Genomic DNA, 20,143 nt, shown 5'->3' on the forward strand with positions numbered 1-20,143 from the left:
TTCTATAAGTTTGTAATTACTGCAAATTCAAATTTTGATAAAATGTGATTAATTTATTCTTGCTTTGATATTAAACTTTGTTTAGTTGTTGAATTGTTAGCGTCGAGTTACACACGTGTGTGCCGTTCATTGTATTTGCTACTGTTTCTTTCAATAGTCGTTTCTATTGTTTGCATTTTGGAGGTCCTCTCGTACCATCAAGTTTGATTATTGTATTCCCATCATAAAGACGACAAGAAACGTTTTGATTTCTTTCATGGTTATTCTATTTTCCGTTACTGTATTAAATGATGCTTTTGTGAGTTGCAGACGATAGGTTTTCTTTCACATGAAAATAATCAAATGTCATCCGTAAACATCTGTATTGTTGTCACCTTTGTAGGAAAAATAACTGGACAAGAAACGATTATTGAAAATTTACAAATATAAAAGTTTCAATGAAAATGTCTCAAAAAAAATATCAGTTGTCTATGCCAATATTCGTTTCAAATCTATCATATTACATTTAATTGGATACACATTTTTAATATGTACGTCAATACTTCGTATAGTGCGGTTTTTTATTCACTGTAGTACGGTTTGAAAATTTCAAAATAAACTACATTTTAATTGAGCAAAATAAAAACAAATTCTACAAAAAATATTGTTTCATTTCCTGTATATATAGACTTCTATATATTTTGTATATTTTTTATGCCGCACTATGCGGGTATTCCTCTAGAATATTTATTATATGTTACTACATAACTATTGTTTTATACCTCTGTTACTAAATAATTCTAATTTTACGCAAACATTATTTACAATTGTCCTATTTTCTTTAAATTGAAAGTCATTAGTTTTTTTTTTGCAATTAATGCTTATCCTTTTTATATTAATGCATTAAAAATAAATATATTATTTGAATAATATAAAAATTGAAACTAATAGTATCTTATCACATAATCAATGATTTATATATGTTATAATAATGTAGTAGTTCATTATTAATTTTCTATATATATGTAGATTTATTTTTATCTCGCTTAATAATTATTTTACTGCATGAATTGCAATTGATGCTTAGAAAAATAATTCAATACTCGTTTGGATAATTATTTCTCAATATATAAACCAATTAATAGTCGCCACGAGGTCGGAACGGACGGTGCATGAGTATAAAGTATATTTAGAAGTAAACAAATAGTAAACAATTATTATTCTTTTTGTTCAATTATCCTTTATGTTCGATACGCCGATCAAACATTTGCAAGTCACTGATGCGGAAGTAAAGAGTAATTAACATAATCCATTTCCTTTCGATTCAATGCAGTCAACTCTGCTCAAAAACAATACTTGGATTTAATTTTCTGATATGTTTCATTGTCAACTTCGAAAACTATTTTCGTCGCATGTGAATTTGTATAAAAAATTGTTTTCGATGCCCAAATTTTTGCGTATTTCAATAAAATCATGTACAAAAATAAGTACAATTTGGAATAATATTTACAATACAATACGTAGAAAATGACATAAAATAACTTCACTTAGTATAAAATTAAGTTGATAGCCTACATCTTATTTACCTGGTTATTAGATAATCTGTTAGAAACTGATATGAAGTTCGACAATCGAGGAGTTTCTTGTGATTTTTTTTGTAAATTAAAAAAAAAATGTGTAGTGCGTTTTATATGTACGAATTAGTTAATGTAGGATTGTTAAAAATCGAATCTTAATAAATGTGTTTTCTTTATATTTAATATGATTTTGTTATGTTTTATTTTTAGATGAATGTCCGCGTGACGACGATGGACGCGGAACTCGAGTTCGCGATCCAACAGACCACGACTGGAAAGCAACTCTTCGATCAGGTGGTGAAGACCATCGGTCTCCGGGAGGTCTGGTTCTTCGGCCTCCAGTACACCGACTCCAAAGGAGATCTGACCTGGCTCAAGCTGTGGAAGAAGGTACGAATCTTTATTCAAAAAAATAACCCGCACCTCTATTAAATCATGTAATTTATGAGCTAGCGTTTCGCTAAGGTCGAAGGTAAACTTATTATATTCGTTTGATTATAGGAATTTAAACATAAAATTAGCATTGGTTACTTTGTTGGAACTTTAGCAATAGTCCTTCAATAAAAATCAGCACGTAAATCTTACATTTGAAAATATAACTTTTCTCGCTAACACATACCTTTCCTTTTTACGAAAATTAGTTTTTGCTTTACAAAATAAATATTTGTATTTGTTTTATAGGAATAAAGTTTCTTATGAATATGAAAATTAGTGAATTTTAACCACATTCTTCATCAAATTTATATAGACTTGTATAGTTTTGAGAGCCAAAATAAATTATTTGATGATTTATCATTTGGCAAAATGTTATGTTTTTATTAACGGGTAATATTTTTATAAGCCAGTAATAAAAAGTTTACAATTCTCTTATTTCTTTTGAGAATTCCCAAATTGCATTTACTAGAAAAAAGAAAACAAACTTTTCCTACCGTATATAAACTTTAGAAATTAAAATTATAACTTTTTCGAAATAAACTAAATTAGGCCTAAGTCTTTTATAATAAAGATAATTAAAGTCTCAATTACTTAAAATAAATTTGGTCATATTTATAAATATTTGTTGATAAAATTATATTTTCAAAGAATATTCAAAACTAGAGGAAGTTTACAATAAATAAATTCTGGCTTATATATTTTTATGTACTTAAGAAGTAATCTTAATTATAATGTTTAAATTGAGTAATATTAACTAAAAATGGTTTATGATTAATAGTAAATTATTTTAAAAGATATAATAAATATGCAGTAAATTTGATAAATGTGATAAAGAGTCATGTCTTTCATATATTATTCTATCCCGATTTTGATATAGTTTGTAGGTCGAGAGAAAGCTCGGTTCGCAAAAGTGAGCAAAATACGCACGTATGTTTGCGCATTAAGAAAGTTTGCAAACATTGTTTCAACGTTAAATTTTCGTTACTTCCAAAAACGAAAATTATTGCATCATTTATCATAAAGCGAATTTGATAAATAATTTCTGTTCATATTGCGGTTAATACGCGTAGTTTAATGTTAGGGGAATTATTAACATTTATTTATAATGTGAATCAGACATTCTCTAATCATCAGTTGGTTGACTCACACTGCTGAAAAATGAAGATAATTTGTATTCCTATAACATGACTCGTTTTGTTGGCGTTGCCTATCGATGAAGTAATCAACTTCCAGCGGATATTTCCGTCTTGATGTTCATCATCTGGACCATCCATTAATATTAGATGTGACGCAAATTATTCGGAAATTCGAATAACACGTTATGTATGTGTGTGCATATGGCTGTATTTTAATGCTTTTTTAAATGATCCCAAAGAGAAGGTCTGGCAGATTACGTATGCACGTTTTTTAAATTTATCGTTTTTCATTATGTTTGTAAAAATAAACGGAATAATGGCAAACATCCTTGACACCCTTTAACCACATGCATGTAAATCCCATCGAGGTGCATGCAAAAATATAAGAATAATCGATACAAGTATGGGAAAGAAAACGCTAAGAAAATTTGTTTCGCTGCAATTTGCAAATTGCTTTCAACGTTTCATTATTATTCAAATACAGCTTTATACAATAGCAAATATAATTTCATGAAGAATGGAATTATCAGAATGGAAATTGAAGATGTGGAAAATTACAGTCGAATTATATCAAGAAATATATTATTTTTATACTGTTTAATCAGTATTTATAATTAAATAAATAATCGGTTTTTATAATATCAATATATACTGAATAATAAAGTTTTTCACTCTCATTTGAATTATATATAAAAAATTAAACAGCTCAATTAAAATTTAGTTTGTCTTTGCATTTTTAAACAGTGAATCTGCTCTGATCGAAGCTGCACTATGCGATGTATTTCTGTAATGGAAATTTTTATAAAATGCAATTTGATACTGATCAAAATATTAGAATAAACAGATACATAGAAGTAATCTGTTAAACTCATTCATGTTTATTTTTATAAATGTATGATCTGTTAACTCTTATAACTGAAAAAAAATACAAAGGTTGATTTAATATTTCTTGTAAATAAGTCAATATTGAACCTTTTAAGAACGTCTGCAAATTTTCTTCGTACACTGATAAAATTGATAAAAAAAAATCAATTATTTCATAAAGTGTGTGAATTCTGATATTTATTACTTATTTAGCTTTTAAATTGAATAACTGATATTGAATTATCCATACAAAAGCACAATCAATTAAATTATGGTTATTTCGTTGTTATTTATTTCTTACAAATTTATTAAAGAAAATATATTTTTAATCAGTAATACAATCAATGAATGATAATGTTCCTAAAATTATATCAAAGTTTGATGTTTCATTCGTTAAGAAGTTGATATATTTCATATAATATTTTTTGTAAAAGAAATATTTTCTTGTTTCTGTACAAATCGTTTTTTGAATTATCCATAAAAAAATCTCATTTTAAACTTTATTTCAATTAAATTATGTTTCTTTCGTTGTTCTGTTATTTATTTCTCATAAATTTGTTAAAGAAAACATATTTATAATTAGTAATGCAATCAATGAATGAAAATGTTTCTAAAATATCAAAGCTGGACGATTCTTTCGTGAAGAACTTGAAATATTTCAAAGAAATATTTTCTTGTTTCTGAACAATTCGATTTTTTAATTATCCATAAAAAAAATCTCATTTTAAACTTTATTTTAATAAAAATATGCTTATTTCGTTGCTGTTGTTTATTTTTCATAAATTTGTAAAAGAAAACATATTTTTAATTAGTAATACAATCAATGAATGAAAATCTTTCTAAAATTACATCAATGTTGGACGATTCTTTCGTGAAGAACTTGGAATATTTATATTTTTGTAATAGAAATATTTTCTTGTTTCCTGTACAAATCGTTTTCTTGAAGATATGCAGAAATTGCAGAAAAGACGGCGGTTTTAATACTGATGAAACCGAATACGTCTATTTACTCTGAAACGTGATACACGATTGTCCTTCGGTGAGGTTGAATAGATGAGAGCCTCTCCCGCAAGAAGAAAGTGTTGAATATCTCGATATGTATTTGGATCGTCCGACGTAAATGGGTGTCTGCACATTTAGACAGCGTTAACGTTGTGGCCTTTACTACAAGTATCTAAGATGCTAATGGACAGAAGATCACAATTACCAACAGTTCTATCCTTCTGGATCTAATGTCAAACAACAACAACTATAATATTTATAATTTGATAAAATATTTTTATTTTTATCGAAATTTTTCATATAAATTTGACTATTTTATAAAATACAGCAATATAACGGGCTGTTTTAATCCGGACTAATCGATGATCACAAAAAAAAAGAGTTGATGTAGATTAAAAAAAATAAATGTTGTGTACTATTTTCTTAGAATTAAGTTCATTTTGTCAATTCAAAGTTTTGAAATTTTTAAACTTGTTTATAGTGAATCCGAATTGATGAAGCCTCACTATGCGAGGCTGTACATATTTGTACGAATTTTGTTTTTCTGTGACTAGTTCAAGCATCTTTTTGCTATCTATCTGGAATGAAGACGAACTCAGATGCGTATCTATTTATTTACTTCATAATGATGTCATATTTGCATTTGAAAAACATGCGATAAGCAATTACGTTCTGTTTCTCAAAAGCAACATGTTGTATTGTTTTGTATGTAATAATTTTGAAATGATGATTCAATGTATGTAATGTAAGGAACTTTTTTTAATTTCCATAAATTTAACTAAACTCTAACATGTAAAAATAAACTCGACTTTGCAAATAACTTTTAGCTTTCTTAATAAACGCAAATTTGTTGATAGAATTATTAAATGAGGAATTTGTATGGACTTTAGAAATATTATACGGATTATCTAAAAATATGAATAAAATTCAGTCAACAATATACATATTTTCTCTACTTTAATCAAGTCGTTGATAACATAACAATGCTGTTCTGAAATGTGATAATTGCGGAATAAAGGCGCTTTAAATGGCATCAAGTTGCTGTTTGGATGTATATTACCCTTTGAACCAGACAATTATAAAAAAAACAGCCGTTGACAATTGGACCTTATCAAACATGGAAATATTCCTCAGTACATATTAATTGGACTTTCTACCCAGATTTACATCTTTGATTTATTTGATTCATAATAAAAAATGTATTATTTTATTCGAAATAGTATTCAATCTGATTGTAATAATTATATTGGAAATTCGGTTGTAGAACAAAATTCGTTCATAAAGGTTTTTCGAAAACCGAAATGTCTTTTATTTTTGTTCGAGAAACAATGCTTTATGAACCATAGTTTCAACTATATAAGTAATTTAAGAATATAACCATTTGATTTTTGTTTTGATGTTTGTAAACTAAATATGTAAAATGAATTCATTATTTGTGGAAAGATAAATTCTTATAAAAAAATAGTTATGTGGTTTGGGTTTTTTGTAGATTGTATTTCTATAATTCTTTCCGAGTATACATAAATTTAATATGTAAGAACAAGTTTTTTTTTTACATAAGATTGCGATAATTTATAAAGTTGTATTGTTTTAACGTAAATATTTCTTCATTTATTGGATTTGCATCTGCCGCTAATGTAATTTTAGTTTACACACAAGTCCGAATAAAAGTTAATCAATGTCGCGTTTGGTAAACATCGGCAAATGTTTTCAAAAGCATAACCATCTCTACTCCGCGTATAAATAGCGATGCTATTATGTAGGAGCATCTAAGTTGGCGGGTAATAATAATAAATACACTTTTCGAGTGAGCTTTATTTTCGGAAATAGCCGCCAAAACACGAGCAAAAAAAAAAGTAACGGCAAATACGAAAAAAGACAGACAAATTGAAGCGAAAAAAGAAATATATATGTAAAGAAGCAACTGTCGCAGTTGGCCGTACGCGAATTCCATAGGAGTAGAAATAGATGCTACCGTCGTCGAGGTGGTAAATAACTTTCTTTCTGCTGCAGAAGCGGCGGCATCTTGAGAGACCAGAAGCATGGGCGTCCTTGCCCGTTTCTCAGGTTCGCCGACTTTCTAATCTTTCTGAAAGTTTTCAATTTGAATATCGCAGCCATTAGCAGCGTGTATTTGTTAAACTATTAACATTTAGTGCAACCGATATTTCACGAGATGACTCATTTCTGTACGCACACACACACACATGCCTTTTTATTTTATCTCAAATTTAGCACGTGATTCTTTCCCACGTACGATCAGTATTTGCATTCAACATCCCAGGTTGATGATAAATTAATATTGACTTGTTTACTCTTCGCTTCGTCGATGAGTCAGAGGAGGAAGGTGTTCTTTTTTTTTTCCATGTCCACCGTCAATTTTCGTTTCCATTGTATTCCATCCATCTCGAGTTATGGTCGACCGACTATTATTAGATTGTTATGTCACAGGTGTGTGTCTATGTGTGTGCATGATCTGAGGTGGGAGGAAGGTCGTGTATATCCTCGTTTAAGTGTAATTGCTCATTCATAAGAACATTTCGAAATCGATTTTAAAAACCGAGAGATCCGAGTGGAAAGTTCGAAACTGATTCAGAATTTCAACTCGTGAACATCGATGGGAATTGCATCAGTGGAGCGAATGAATAAGAACAGCTTGAACTTGGAGAGAATACAAGAACGATTCGCATTCTCTCTCACTCACTGTGTATTGCGTTTTTATCTAATCGCTACAAATGTTGGTACAATATTTAGATTATTAGCAATGTGTTTCTTTGTAAAATACAATAAATTGCAAGCTTACACACGCATTCATTTGTTGGCTTCACGATAAGCGTATAAGAACGTTAACATTTTCCCCGTAGGTTTAATTGTATTCGTCCACGTATTTTAACGTTTCAATTCATCAGCATTCTCGTCGCATTTCTGCACTGCTTTCATTTAGGTCGTAGTATTATGATTATAGGCATTTTCTTTGTTGCTTTTCTAAAATTGAACGTAGCATTGTGTCGTGGCGTGCATTTTATTGCATTACTCCTACGTTTTATTTTTACCTTCTTTTTGCATGATTTCTCTTCATTTCACACACACGACTTTGTGTTTTTTTTCTTTTCTTTCTGCGGCTTCCGTTTTTTGTGTCCAATTTTGCATGCAGCCGGATACCGCACTGGAGAAGGGTAAAAAATGCTTCAAGAAATTGAAGCGACAATACTCCAAAGGCACGGAGTCCGAGGACTCCGATGAAGATGACATGGTAGGTCTTCGCCGTAATTGCGATATTGTCGTGCTCTCCTCAGGCACGTCGGTATTTCTAATTGATATTTGATAGAGATGAAACTTCGTGCGAGATAATAATTGAATCGAAGTGATTTCTATTTCGATAAAAATTACTCTTTAGATTAGCAGATTACAGTATTTACTAGTAATTAGTAAATTGTACCGTCATTCAGCCAAATGAATGTTGATATTACGTAACTTGTTTTCCTATTTTCCACGTTTTTTTTTTCGAGGCGCAACTAGCTAACTGCAAATAAAATCTTGTGCGTTTATAAATTTATTATCGTGCACAAAAAGAAAACTTGTTTAGACTTTGCGTTATTATAAAGGCAATATTACAGAGAAATAATGGACATATTAGCTTCCAAGGATGCCGTAATGTGATTACTACAATCAATTGCATCTAACTATGTCCTTTGAACTGCTACCTTTGGAGTCTAATATTAATGATTAATGAATGATGAAAGACTTGGCAGAAAGACAAGACCTATGGTCAACAACCCTTTGTATCAGTTGACTTTAAAAAAAAAATATGGAATGATCAAATTGAAATGTTATTTAAAATATATCCATTGTAAAATATCAAATTAATCAATTATTCTCTTCATTTTCACTATTAGTTAAATTTACTTTATTTTAATGATGTATATAATTTAACCTGTTTAAACTGGTTTTGATTGAGATTGATTGTTAGGGAAATGAAAATGTGTACGAAAACCGAAACCGTCCTATATTTATTCGGGAACCGAATTGTATTAGTAAATTGAAAATATCAATTTAATTCATTATTTTTTATGTACACTTCACTTCACATTAACTACATTTTGAATAATAATAAATATGTTTAAATTATAAACACATACTTAACTACGATTAACTTAATTACAATATTAGTATTACGTTATATGAAGTTGTAATGTAATCAAGAATCTAGAAGAAACAGTAAAATCAAGTTTAGTCATCTTTCGAAATACGTTTTTTTTTCGCGTAATACGTTTTTAATGAGTTAGCTGATAAGAGTTTACAACTGAGTCCTTCGACTGAACGTCGTACGTCCATATACAGGCCCACCTTGTTAAAAACTGATATTATTATAAAACGGAGGGGTACGGTATAATCGAGAGTTGAATAAAACATTGTTTGCTCCGTAAGCAAGATAAGTGTTCTTGGAAGTTCTGATATGCGATCATTCTCACTGGAAACGCAATATTTCAAATTTGACTCGAAAATAACTCTATACTTCGCAGATTGAAATCCGTGTGCATCAAACTGTAACCAAATTGTTAACAAGTCACGGACAACCAACTACATTTATTAAAAGGAAACCCGTTTTTTTTTTCAATGTTCAAGTGCAACAATAGTTCTAAAAATGTTACTTCTATGCCGACATAAATCTCAATTTTGACTGAAATCAGAATTTCTTAATGCTTGATTAGCGTTGATCGAATATGCTAAACCGGCGTCTCTTAATTGGTTGCGAAATCACAGCTATCAACTTGTGTCAAATCGATGTGAAATACACTACAAACAAGGTTGAGAAACGCTGGTTTTGCATTACTAATGATCAATGCTAATCAATTATTCAGAAATAAGTAGACTAGAGCTATTGGACAACCAGCATATAACTAAAATAAGCTCATAAAGTTACAGATACATATCAGATGTTAATTTGTACTTGTAAAAATGCTGTCTACTTATTACGAAACATAACAATTAAAATAGCAAATTAAAACTAAAAACTAAAAATCAAAATAAATAGAAAATATAGTTTTTTTTATAACTACTTATTAATAAATGTTCATGTTAGATTGTATCTGCAAATATTTAAAGCTTTCAGCTCATATAATTTATATGATGACGGTTTCGGAAAACTAATGTAAGATCAAGAATAAACTCAAACATTGGATGATAAATTTTTATTTCAACCTTGTATGTTCCGCCTACCGAATAAATTGCGCATACTAATTTACATTACATAATTTATAAAGAGTTGCTGCATTATTCATTTAAAGTATTCGAACATCATATGGCAATAAAATCCAAATAAACGAAAGAGCCTCCAAATTATTGAGCAAACTTATTGTATATTTGCCGTTGTCGTAATTGGCACTCTCTATCTATCTCTTAATAAACTATATACCTTGAACTATGAACGCGTTTATAAATAGGTTTATTATTTTTATTAATTAAAGTTTCATCGAAACATTTATTTTCTTCTCTTTCTCTCTCTACTTTCGTCCAATTGAATTAAAATCGCCTTAAACGAGTTTACATCGTGTTCATTATAGATTTATTTCATTGCCATCACGAAATTTATTTTATTATGAAAAATGTTTTTTCCATATAGGCAACGTTTGTATAACGGATCGGAGAGAGAAGAGAATGCAGGTGTGTTTCTTCGAGTATTCGTGTCAGTGAGAAATGTGCATGTACGGTCTTACAAATATGATGACACATACACACAAGATACGCTCATCACTGTATGTATGACCTAGTCAGAAGATAGAAGGATGCTTCAATGTAGACTGGAAAATTTAAATATGACTAGTCCAGTTACTATATATAGTTTAGCGTATTATATTAACAATCTTAATGATTTATTTATAAAAGACAACTTAAAAATTGTCAAGCTCCAGATGTTTTGCGTGCAAAGGCGTTGCTTCTCTATTATGTCTTGTGTAATAACGTGGGTTGAAAAATAATATTTATTTAAATAAAATTCAATTCTAGTGACAAGTAGTAGTTTTATTAATGAATGGTCAGTATACATAATGATACTTGAGGATTTTTTATATTTTTTGGTACAATTCTAGTCAGATTGACGTGGCAGACTATTATTTTTAGGTTAGGTTGTTGAGTTTTCTGCTTAGGTTAGGTTATTATAAATAATATTTACGTATATTTTTGTCTTTTTAAATATTACTAATTTTAATAAATGACAGCCAATTACTATAATGATATGCTCCAGTGGTTTTTATAAAATTAATATTATGGATATGCATATTAATAACAGTGCATGTTCTTAAAAAATAATTAAAATATTATTTTCTCAAAGTTAATGTTACTCTTGGAACGCATCCGTCCATGATTGATCATTAAAAACTGAAGACAAACAACATTGCATTTGGTAGCGAGTTCAATTTTATCGAGTCTAGATTGTAGTCCGCGCAGTATACTTTGTATCTGTGTGTAAAATGTAATACAGTGTTATTATGCATCGAAATATGTAATTGCGGACTCGCTCACGTGTATCGTCATTACGTGTCTGAAAATAGACAGGAAAAGTAAATAAAACACAATTGATATGTATCATGTACATCAACCAATTTTAAGTAATCAGTGATTTATATTAAAACCGTGATCTTATCTCCATGTTCATGCTATCAATACTTTTGGGATTAGTCAGGGTTTATGCCCTTTTCACAATGGGTAAGAGACCAAGCAGTGGACTATATTTAATCCGGAATTGCAGCAAATCTAATTGCGAATGTATTTGTAACTAATGTTCTTTTTCTTTTGTTGTTGTTGCTTAGGTGATGAGCCAAAATGTCAAGAAAGAGAATCCGTTGCAATTTAAGTTCCGCGCCAAATTTTACCCAGAGGATGTTGCCGAAGAACTCATTCAAGACATTACTTTAAGATTGTTCTACTTGCAAGTGAAGAACGCAATCTTGTCCGACGAAATATACTGCCCGCCAGAAACATCCGTGCTTCTGGCTTCCTATGCCGTGCAGGCAAGGCATGGAGACCACAACAAAACTGCGCATACCCCTGGCTTCCTGGCCAACGACAGACTACTTCCTCAGAGGTAAACCGCAATAACTCTTATATAATGCTCGTTAAAATGCATAGACAAAATATAAAATATTTTTTGGCAGTACTTTAGAATCGACTTTAAGCAGAAGGTATGCTGGATGTCTAACTAACACAGTGTTTTTTTCTTGTATTTGTCGTTTTCTTTTAAACATTGTTTGATTCCATTGGTTTAATTTTGATATGGTTATTGTAATATTTCTTTTTTGCAATGTTTAGAGTTTTGGATCAACATAAAATGTCGAAGGAGGATTGGGAATCGAGCATTACCACTTGGTGGGCAGAGCACCGTGGCATGCTGCGCGAGGATTCCATGATGGAATACCTCAAGATCGCTCAAGATTTAGAAATGTACGGAGTGAACTACTTCGATATTCGCAACAAGAAAGGCACCGAATTGTACTTGGGTGTTGATGCTTTAGGTCTTAACATTTATGGAAAAGATGATAAGTAAGTTGTAATTATAATAATAATGTGATGAATGTTATTTACCTTAAAAATCTCTTCTCAGGTTGACGCCTAAAATTGGTTTCCCGTGGTCGGAAATTAGGAACATCTCCTATAGCGATCGCAAGTTTATCATCAAGCCCATCGATAAGAAGGCACCCGATTTCATGACGATTGCTGCCAGTGTACGCATCAACAAGAGGATTTTGGCTCTGTGCATGGGAAACCATGAGCTTTACATGAGGCGTCGTAAACCCGACACCATTGATGTGCAGCAAATGAAGGCCCAGGCTAGAGAGGAGAAGCAGGCCAAGCAACAGCAAAGGGAGAAGTTGCAATTGGAGATCGCTGCCCGCGAGAAGGCTGAGAAGAAGCAGCAAGAGTATGAGGATAGGCTCAAGACCATGCAGGAGGAGATGGAGAGAAGTCAAGCGCACTTGCTCGAAGCTCAAGAGATGATCAGGAGATTGGAGCAACAATTGAAGGAATTGCAAGCTGCCAAGGAAGAGTTAGAACAAAGACAGAACGAATTGCAGAGTATGATGATGCGTCTCGAAGAAAGCAAAAACATGGAAGCAGCCGAAAGGCAGAAGTTGGAGGATGAGATCATGGCGAAGCAGATGGAGGTCAACAGAATCAGAGAAGAAGTGGAGATCAAGGATACCGAAACTAAGCGGCTCCAAGAGGAGGTCGAGGAAGCCAGACGCAAGGAGGAAGAGCTCAAAGTGCAACAACTGGCAAATGCCGCCAAGGGACATCTCGAAGAAAACCAACACGACGAAGATGATGAAATCATCAATGGCGATGTTAGCAAGGATCTGGACACCGATGACAATATCGTCGACCCGATCTTGGATAGACGCACCCTTGCTGAAAGGAACGAACATTTACAGGATCAACTTTTGGTAATTATTTGATTTGCATTTATGCGAAGAAACCAAATAATAATCACTTACAAATTTTCAGGCTTTGAAGCAAGATTTGGCCCAATCGAGAGATGAATCCAAAGAAACGGCAATGGATAGAATACACAGAGAGAACGTTCGTCAAGGCAGGGACAAGTATAAGACTCTTCGTGAGATCCGCAAGGGCAACACCAAACGTCGCGTCGATCAATTCGAGAACATGTAAACAGATCGAAGACGCAAATCAGTTCATTATCAACCCTATATACATCAACAACAGTTTCACTCGCCAAAAAAAGCAACACCTTCAAATCTCCTCAAACAGCTTAACTTTTTTTCACAAAGTGCTTAAAAAAGAAAGAAAGCTGCTCAGTTGATAATATTTTTTTTTGAAAAAAGTACATTTTTTATTTCATTGGTATTACAGCTGTAAGATATGTAAGCTTGTGCTTTAAAAGTGACCTTAAGTACCAATTATTTTTGACTCTTAACTATATAGGCTTTTTATTTTTTTTGCACGTTTTTGCTTTATTTTTTTATTTTTCTTAACAAACTGAAAACAGTTTTCCCCGCCGCCGTCCAATAGAAAGAAAGAAAAACACTACGAAAGAAAACAATTTAATTGAGTGATATTACCAGCAAATTTATCTTTTTTCTCACAAGTAAGCATTCCACTAAGTTAGTGCCATCCCAAAAAAAAAGTAAAGAAGAGAATGAAACAATGAAAGGAAAGGAAAATCGAATTACGTTTATTTGTTTTTTTTTGTTTTGGTGCTTCCTTGTAAATATAATAAGATTATGTTTTTTTTTTGTTTCATTAAATTACATTTAAAATTGTTTCTGTTGTTGAATGTAAATACTAACAAGTTTCTGCCATGTTGCCTTCGAGAGAAATACAATTGATTTATGTCTTATTTTTGTTTTGTTTTTCGTTTTGTTCACTCTATATCTCTATTTTTTTTTCTTCGTTCGTCCTCAATGTATCATCATTACTTTTTTTGGAAATCTTATAATTTGTATATCTAATTAGTTCAATAGGTATTATTTTATTTTGTAATTCGGATGCCTGAGTATATAAATATTAATCGCATACAATATTATTGATTCTCCCAACAAAATCACCAACGAAAAGAAAACCCACATCCCCTTTACCGCTCCATTGTTTTTATCGTATTATTTTATTGATTATTTTTGTTTTAATTTCCGGTTAGGGCCTATACACAAGATATAAGAATAATAATAATATTTGAACATTTTTTGTTTAGCGATATTTCTTTCTGTTGAAAATATTTTTATATAAATATATTTATATTACATAGTTTTATATACAAATATATATACCGTCAATTTGTATATTCTCCTATTAAACTATTTGTAGTAACTTTTGATATGTGAGAAATTGAGAAAAAAAAGAAGAAGTATTCTGAAATAGGTTTTTATTTTATTTTTCTCTTTCATTTAATATTGTATTTTTAGGGTAATTATTATTAATAAAATGTAATTGGAGACGTATTTATTTCTCCTGCACCCATTTTTTTATATACTCTACACATATATATTAACATTGTATTAAGCTTTTTGGAATAACTTTTTATCGAGGTACGATGGTATAACTTTCTATTAACATGTACAGTGTTTATCTTTTTTTTCCAACTTTTTTAATATTTACAATACAATATAATTAAGAAAATTTATCGATTCGTTTCAATTTTCTTATCAATTAGTTTGTTAACCTTAGTATTTGTTTACTATTTCATATAGTGAATATCTTTCGTATATACAACCTATTTTATCATTCATTTTGGTTTTTTTATCATTGATAAAATATAAATTTTTCATGATAACTATTTGCGCTGTTTGATCCGTTTAGAACGCATCTTAGTAAGTAGGCTATCAACTCATCTTCAATTTTATAACTTCATAGGACAGTAGTGAATCGACCTTACAGAAAGAGGTCATAAAATGCTGAACATTTCTTGTCGACGGAAAATCATGTGACTTCACGATTTGGGAAATCAATATTCAAAAGAATAATAGTGATTGATACCAAAATATATCAATCACCAATTCTTCAATTTTAGAAAAAAAAATATATTTTATATCCGAAATTCCAATGGGAAACTATAACTCAGTGTTATATTTTGTTACACTTTCAAAACTATTTGCTCGTTGCCATTTAGCTTTAGTTTGTAAATAATAAATTTATTTAAGATTCCGCAACAGCAACCAAATTAAAATTCATTAAAGTGAAATGAAAATGATGACGATAATTGCTTTGAGATAACCGTTTACTATAGACGAGAAGTTTGTAAAGACTTGTATCTTAGATGTACGACAAATGTTTGGGAAAAACCATTCCAAACCATTAAAAAATAATACTCTGACATTATAATTCAGTGGACTATTCGAGATGATTTGCGATGCAATTCAAATTTTGTGATATGCTAATTTGGTTATTCAAAGAAGTATCTTGACTAGTATTTTCAAATATGTACAAATGTTTTTATACAGAAAAAAGCTGCATTATTTACTATACTTTCTATTATTTAACTAATTATTACACTTTTTTACATATTCCGAAGCTATTAATCAATATATTAATATGATTAAATGAAAGCTTCACTAAAGATTGCGAAAGACACAAAAGTATCAGTTTTATAATAAATTTTGTTCTAAAAATTGTCACATAAATTTTATTTGTCAAAAAATCATTTTTTACAAAATATATACAGCAATACCTCGCATAGTGTTCCGCCAATATTCCGGACTTTTTGAAACCGGACTAATTCAGGACTTTAAACTGCATTAAAATAAACAGAGACAAAAAGAGACTTGACTGTAGCTGTGTTCTTTCAATATTTTCTAAAATTCAGCGGCTACGTGATTTAGGTCCAATTTCTTGCAAAAAAAGTATTTTATAATATTTTGTTATAAATAATTATAGTTAACTAAGTTTTTTTTAATTACTGTGCGAAATATTTCTAATATTTTCGTAGAAGCAAAATGTATAAAAAAATGTATAATAAAACAAACATACAATTGTGTACTATTTTTTTAGAATTCATTCTTATTCATTCTTTCATTAACTTAGATTATTTTGAAATGTTCAGTTTCAATCACTTTTATATAGTGCACATAATTATTATTAATGATTGTTATTAGATTTATAAATATGATATCCAGATTAGGAATTAACTTCTTTCAAAGTGAATGTGAAATCTTTATCTATTTACCAATAAAATAAATATGTTAAAATAATTGATTCAATTCATGATTTATTGCGTGTTTGTTATATTGTAATTATTTCCGAGTATTTGTCAACATATTCATAGGTATTTTCTATAACTGCACATATTTACTAATGTAAATAACTTAAAACAGTTGCTAGCCACTAATCATTATGACAAAGGTCGAATGACGTACATTTGTATATATTTTTAATTGCAAAAAGAATACAAATTTTATGTTACAAATTAATATATTTTCTTATTGATGTAACATTGTAAATTCTAAGAGAGAACAAAAACAAACAATAATTTTCTTACACTTAAAATTTATGTGACAATTTTTAGAACAAAATTTATTAAAATAATTTAAAAAAATTGTTTATTAAGAAAACAGAATAAACAGAGGAAAATAAGAATATATGAAAAAATAATACGTGCAATATTGTCATTATTTGTATTACATAAAAAAACATTTTTTTTCTAATAAATCCATTAAGTCTCAAATTTAATCCATCGTGTAATATCAGGAAAATGGTATGAGTGTATTATTTATAGACATATCAATGATCTGTTCCTTGAAATATTTGTAATCATTGAGATATAATCGATTTTGTACAAAAATAAAAATAATTTTGGCTCACATTTTAAGAAATCTGAAAGTACATACAAATTCTTAAAAATATTGAAAGTTTAGGAAATAATTCGTCGAAAATCGTTTATAGGTGATCAATATTCCGTTAGCTTTTTACAAAATTCCAAAAAGTTTCCATTTCGCTGATGAATTCGGTTTCACCTCGCTATGATTATAATACCAGTACGTGCACACAATACCAAATAGAAACGGTAATTTTCGACTTTTGAAAAAACAAAGTTTTAAATTTTACGAGAATCGCGAGAAGTCACGATATCATAAGAAATTGTAGTGAAAAAAAAATGTTGATTTACAAAAATATTTTCAAATTTTAAAAGTTTAATAACGCTAATAATGAACATATTTGTTGTTTTTTATTCTTTGAATTTTTAAAACAATTTAACCCGTTATATTATAGAAGCAGAACTATATTTTTTGTTAAATTACCGACAATAAAAAAATAATAATTACTCAGAAATAACGTTAAAACTCTTAGAATAGACATTGAAATTACTTATTATCTTATAAAATAAATATTGTAATAACAGAAAACGATTCGACAATTTTTCTTCAATAAAATATCCAAATAATTTATGTTTTTTCGTAATTCATTACTTTTATATAATTTATAAGCTAATTTTTATATAAAATTTGGAAATGAATCAAGAAAATTTTCATAATAACATTAAATAATATAATCCACTTGAAATATGAATCAATTTATTGAATATAAAAGTAATAATAATAACTATTTCTGCCTGTTAAAAAATACTTCCACTATCAATAACGAACTAATTTAGTACATTGTGAAATGGATAACAATATGCGACAAAAAAATAATGTAGAAATGTATTCCAAACGAGGATAATCGAATTTTCAATGTCATTTTTTCTCAATTTGTTAGCAGTTTATTAAAAAAACATACCAATTCAATATGATGAAAGAGAAACTGGTTTAGATTCAATTATATTTGTTGGAAAGTTGTTATGAACTTAATTGCAGTTTGTATATAACCAATGCATTATGTTTTGCCAATTTGTCTCTTATTTTGTGAACAAGTTTTCATAATTGAAATATGTGAATAAGTGCAAAAAAAATAAATTAATGAATGTTTACAACAAAAAACTTAATTTAATAAAAACAGTTAAGTCTCTTGAAAACCATAAATGTATTTATTTTAGATAGTAATTTTAAAATAATATGTTTATTTTTTAAAATAAAGCCCTTAAAATTTTATAGTTTAACAGAGAAAAAATAAGCGTAAAGTAATTTATTTGTAATGCAAACAGTAAAAATTTGACCTTTATTTTCTTTCCACAAAAGTATCAAATTTATAATCAGGGTTTCTTATTCACATGCTTTAGCAATTGAATGGCTTCCATATAATTCCGTATAACTTAATAAATTTGTAAATAATAAAACAATTTCATTAAGTCACAATAATTTATATATTCATTCATTTCTATCAAGATTTCATTAACAATTTACGTAGTGTATTTATTGAAAACTAATAGATTAAAGATTAAATAACTAAATATTACTGTAATTGGATTTGAAATAGATATTCTTACAGTTTATTGAATTAAAAGAAAGGATATTAATTTACGAAATTTAGAATTCCTCTATTCATTTAAACATATTCTTATGAACCCCAAATTTTCTTGAAGAACCTAAAAATTCTCGTGGGTCTATTCTTAAAGTGCCTAATGGTTAAGACGACCCTGTTTGCAAGAAACTTATTTTCAAGAAATAACACTAAATTTGTTTTTATCTTTACTAATTGGTATAGAAATATTACTTGTGTTTTGTGGTTTATATCGTAATAGAAACGATTGTCAATAAAGACTAGATATTAAATAATTTATATTATTCATGATAGTACAAATTAGTGATTTCTTGCTGTTTCGTTTACTTTTTTTTTAATAAAAATATTAGCAAATGGGAGGTGACTACACTCCGGAATAATCATTTCAAAATGTTAAATTTTGTGTTTTTTTTTTCATAATAAATATTGTTTAAAAATGCCTGATAATTATGCATAAGTTAAAAATTTGTATTGTTTTGTATCGCGACATAAAGGCAATCACAAGCGTTTGTTAGAATGATTGTATAACGATGAAGTGTCAAATCACACTCCAAAACCTAATATTCACTAAAAAAAGCAAATGTTGCGGTCCAATGCTGATTTTTTCCACTTCAGCTTCATGAGTCCTGGTCAATTGATTACGACGAATGCCTACTGTAACCAAATAGACGAAATGAAGAGGAAGCTTGGGATTAAGCACAATGCTTTAAGCACAATGTTTTTCAAACTACAGAAGCTGAATTTGTAAACTACCTATTCCCCAGACTTTTCACAAACCGACTACCGTTTCTTCCAGGCTTTGGACCACTTCTTGCAAGAAAAAATATTTAATTTCCAACAAGCTTTCGCAATTCTATCATCACTTCTTCTTCGCTGCCGGTTTTAATAATCTACCGTCAATTCTGTGAGTGTAGAAAGTTTGTTGATATCGTGGTAAGTAGCAATCTCCGGTAGTGATACGATCTCCGGTTCAACACTTGGTGGAGTAAGAGCAGCGAGAAAATATTGCCTCCATTTGTTGTCTCCGTTTTCTAGTGGACAATTTGTTGACTTGCGTAGAACCTTCTTATCTTTTTCCAAACGTTAATGTTTCCCTACTCGCAGAAGCTCTAGAAACTGATCTTCTTCTTTTCCTTCAAAACTCTTTTTTTTTACCGCCATCTGGTGTTTTGCGACTAGTTTAAGCGCATACTTTGGTTAATTCTACAGCTTCTTGTTTGAGATATAATAAACCAAACTTTTAGTTCGAAATTGGATTTATCTTTT

The 20,143-nt window shown here is 29.5% G+C and overlaps 1 protein-coding gene across 4 annotated transcripts in view; it reads left to right on the forward strand.

Annotated features, from left to right (window-relative positions):
- Positions 1–14,033, forward strand: part of LOC108564809 (moesin/ezrin/radixin homolog 1) — a 20,201-nt gene extending 6,168 nt beyond the window's left edge. For 2 of the 4 annotated variants that reach the window (XM_017923953.1, XM_017923951.1), the window contains 6 exons: positions 1,767–1,946; positions 11,803–12,077; positions 12,148–12,174; positions 12,302–12,532; positions 12,594–13,434; positions 13,496–14,033. In XM_017923953.1, the coding sequence (XP_017779442.1) occupies positions 1,767–1,946; positions 11,803–12,077; positions 12,148–12,174; positions 12,302–12,532; positions 12,594–13,434; positions 13,496–13,660 (1,719 nt within the window). In that variant the 3' untranslated portion in view covers positions 13,661–14,033. The remainder of the gene's footprint in view (positions 1–1,766; positions 1,947–11,802; positions 12,078–12,147; positions 12,175–12,301; positions 12,533–12,593; positions 13,435–13,495) is intronic. The other 2 variants (XM_017923955.1, XM_017923954.1) reach the window with 1 other exon arrangement.
- Positions 14,034–20,143: the final 6,110 nt, after the last annotated feature.

The sequence above is a fragment of the Nicrophorus vespilloides genome, unplaced genomic scaffold (assembly GCF_001412225.1).
Source record: "Nicrophorus vespilloides isolate i.1.1-1 unplaced genomic scaffold, Nicve_v1.0, whole genome shotgun sequence".
In the NCBI taxonomy this organism is placed as follows: domain Eukaryota; kingdom Metazoa; phylum Arthropoda; class Insecta; order Coleoptera; family Silphidae; genus Nicrophorus; species Nicrophorus vespilloides.